We start from the raw sequence: 2421 nt of genomic DNA, 5'->3' as shown, positions 1-2421 counted from the left end.
CTGCGAATAGTGTGTGTGTGTGTATTCGTTGGGTCAGTTGAAGTACTATGCTTTAAGTTCTATTGCGAATAGTGTGCCTGAATGAGAGTGCCTGAATGTAATTCATGCTACAAAGCATATGTTTTTAATTTGCTTAATCCCATGGGGTTTTGCAGCACATGCGGGGGGTGGGTATGCTCACACTTCAGTACAAGTCTAAACACTTCAGTACAAGTATAAACACTTGAGTACAAGTCTAAACACTTAAGTACAATTCTAAACACTTAAGTACAATTCTAAACACTTAAGTACAATTCTAAACACTCAAGTACAATCCTGAACACTTAATTACAATTCTAAGTACTCGTGCCCTGAGGACTGTATGTGAGCGTGTCTGATTGATATTCCTGCAACAAGTATATATGTCTGACCATAACTACTTACATATATTTCTCACAGTAGTTGCTCTATATATGTACAGTTTTCTTACTGTATGGGATACACATGCTTATCCATGCTTATGTATTGGATGTGAACAATAGAGCATTCGAACCCCTCCGGACTGTTGCCATATATGTATTCTTTTTGAAATATATTTTTTCTACTAAGCACATTGTCAGGGAGCCAGAGATGGCTTTGCTTGTGCACAGGAATGTGTATACACACAGCTATAAACCCCTAAAACCCTAAAACATGTGTATACACACAGCAAAGCCACTGTATACCATTCACATCAATGGACGTCAAATGCGTAACGTTTAGGCCTATGCGGACCCAAACCATAGTCACCCAAACCCTAAACCCCAAAACCCTACAACAATACAGACGACAGTACTTCAATATTTAAACATCAACTAAGGATAATGTAAATCATATCCATGATTGTATCTCACGAATCAGAGAGCATATATACACCTGCTGCATGTGCATGCCCCATGGTCTGGTTGAGGCCCCCAGGGATAGTATGAGAACGTATGTATGTGCATGGTTACTAACCATCCACATACATGTAGCTGGAACTGATTCGCTGATGCGTAACTTGAACACACAGATACTTGCTGAGAGAGATTGAGCGTTTCTACAATGGAAATGGGCCTACCTTAGTGGCCAGAAACGAACGCGGAAAACTTCAGATATCGCCTGGCGTGGCACTGCATCTGTACATAAGCCAAACGCCATGTATGTGTGTGCATGCAATTGGTAAACTTAGCACTATGCATGTGTGCACATAAACTGTAGCAGGAATACATCCTCACGTATGACAAAATAAGTACTATGCATGTGTGTGCATAAACTGTAACAAGAATGCATCCTTACATGTGACGAAATAAGTACCATGTATGTGTGTGCATATACTGTAACAGGAATGCATCCTCACATATAACAAAATAAGTACTATGCATGTGTGTGCATAAACTGTAACAGGAATGCATCCTCACATATGACAAAATAAGTACTATGCATGTGTGTGCATAAACTGTATCAGGAATGCATCTTCACAGATGACAAAATAAGTACTATGCATGTGTGTGCACAAAGCAGATATCCTCAGTCTACCAATAGTGCCATAGCTGAGATCATGTCGTATGTTTCATGTCATATGTTTGTTAGGTGTCTTCTTTCAGACATCCTCAGACCAATAGTGCCATAGCTGAGATCATGTCGTACGTTTGTGTAGGTATCTTCTTCCAGACCACTCTTAATAACAACCATACACACCACAACTCTGGCTATCAATTATACATATCCCAGTTTCAGATTCCTCTCGTGCTTGTGTATAGGTGGTGACGCATCGATCTTCAAGACCGCTGCACAGAGCGAAATGTCTGATGATGAAGGAGAGACGCGACAGACAACATACGATACTCAACGCACAGGCGCCAAGTGTGTGGCTGGCGGACCCCAAGACACGGTATGTTGGTTGTTAATGGGGTGATTGATATCTATTTAGCCACACAGGGAGAATGTAGTATGTTGTTGGATACTATTGGTAGATCACTTGTGTTATTCTGTGTTGACCCATACATGGAGATAAAAACAGTAGTACAGTTGTGGTAAATAGAAGGGGAGAATGTATTATGTTGGGTACTATTGGTATTCCACTTGTGTTATTCTGTGTTGACCCATACATGGAGATATACACAGTAGTGCAGTTGTGGTAAATAGAAGTACGGTTGAGGCTGAACCCATACCGACGTAGGGAGTGGTATAGGCACATCGTACGACACACAATGTTCTGTGGCCAGGTGTGATACTGGAGAGCCCTAAGGTACGGTATGATGCTTATTAATCAAGTGTTTGATCGGAGTCTATTCACAAAGGGAGGATATAGAATGTTGAGTACAAACAGTATTTTATTTATTACTATTCTGTATTGACCTATATAAGGAAATATGTGCAGTAGTGACGTGGTGGTACATAGAATACGGTTGTCCATCTATC

The 2421-nt window shown here is 40.6% G+C and overlaps 1 protein-coding gene across 1 annotated transcript; it reads left to right on the top strand.

Moving 5' to 3' along the window:
• Positions 1-1030: 1030 nt before the first annotated feature.
• On the top strand, positions 1031-1891 carry SARC_10720 (hypothetical protein; the record flags this gene model as incomplete). Its single annotated transcript, XM_014295225.1, has 2 exons — positions 1031-1158; positions 1761-1891. Coding segments are annotated over 2 exons (259 nt in total), but the record flags the coding sequence as incomplete, so codon positions are not given.
• Positions 1892-2421: the final 530 nt, after the last annotated feature.

Source organism: Sphaeroforma arctica, assembly GCF_001186125.1.
Source record: "Sphaeroforma arctica JP610 unplaced genomic scaffold supercont1.1361, whole genome shotgun sequence".
NCBI lineage: Eukaryota > Ichthyosporea > Ichthyophonida > Sphaeroforma > Sphaeroforma arctica.
The sequence above is the reverse complement of the archived record's forward strand: the minus strand, read 5'-3'. Positions and strand labels throughout refer to the sequence as shown.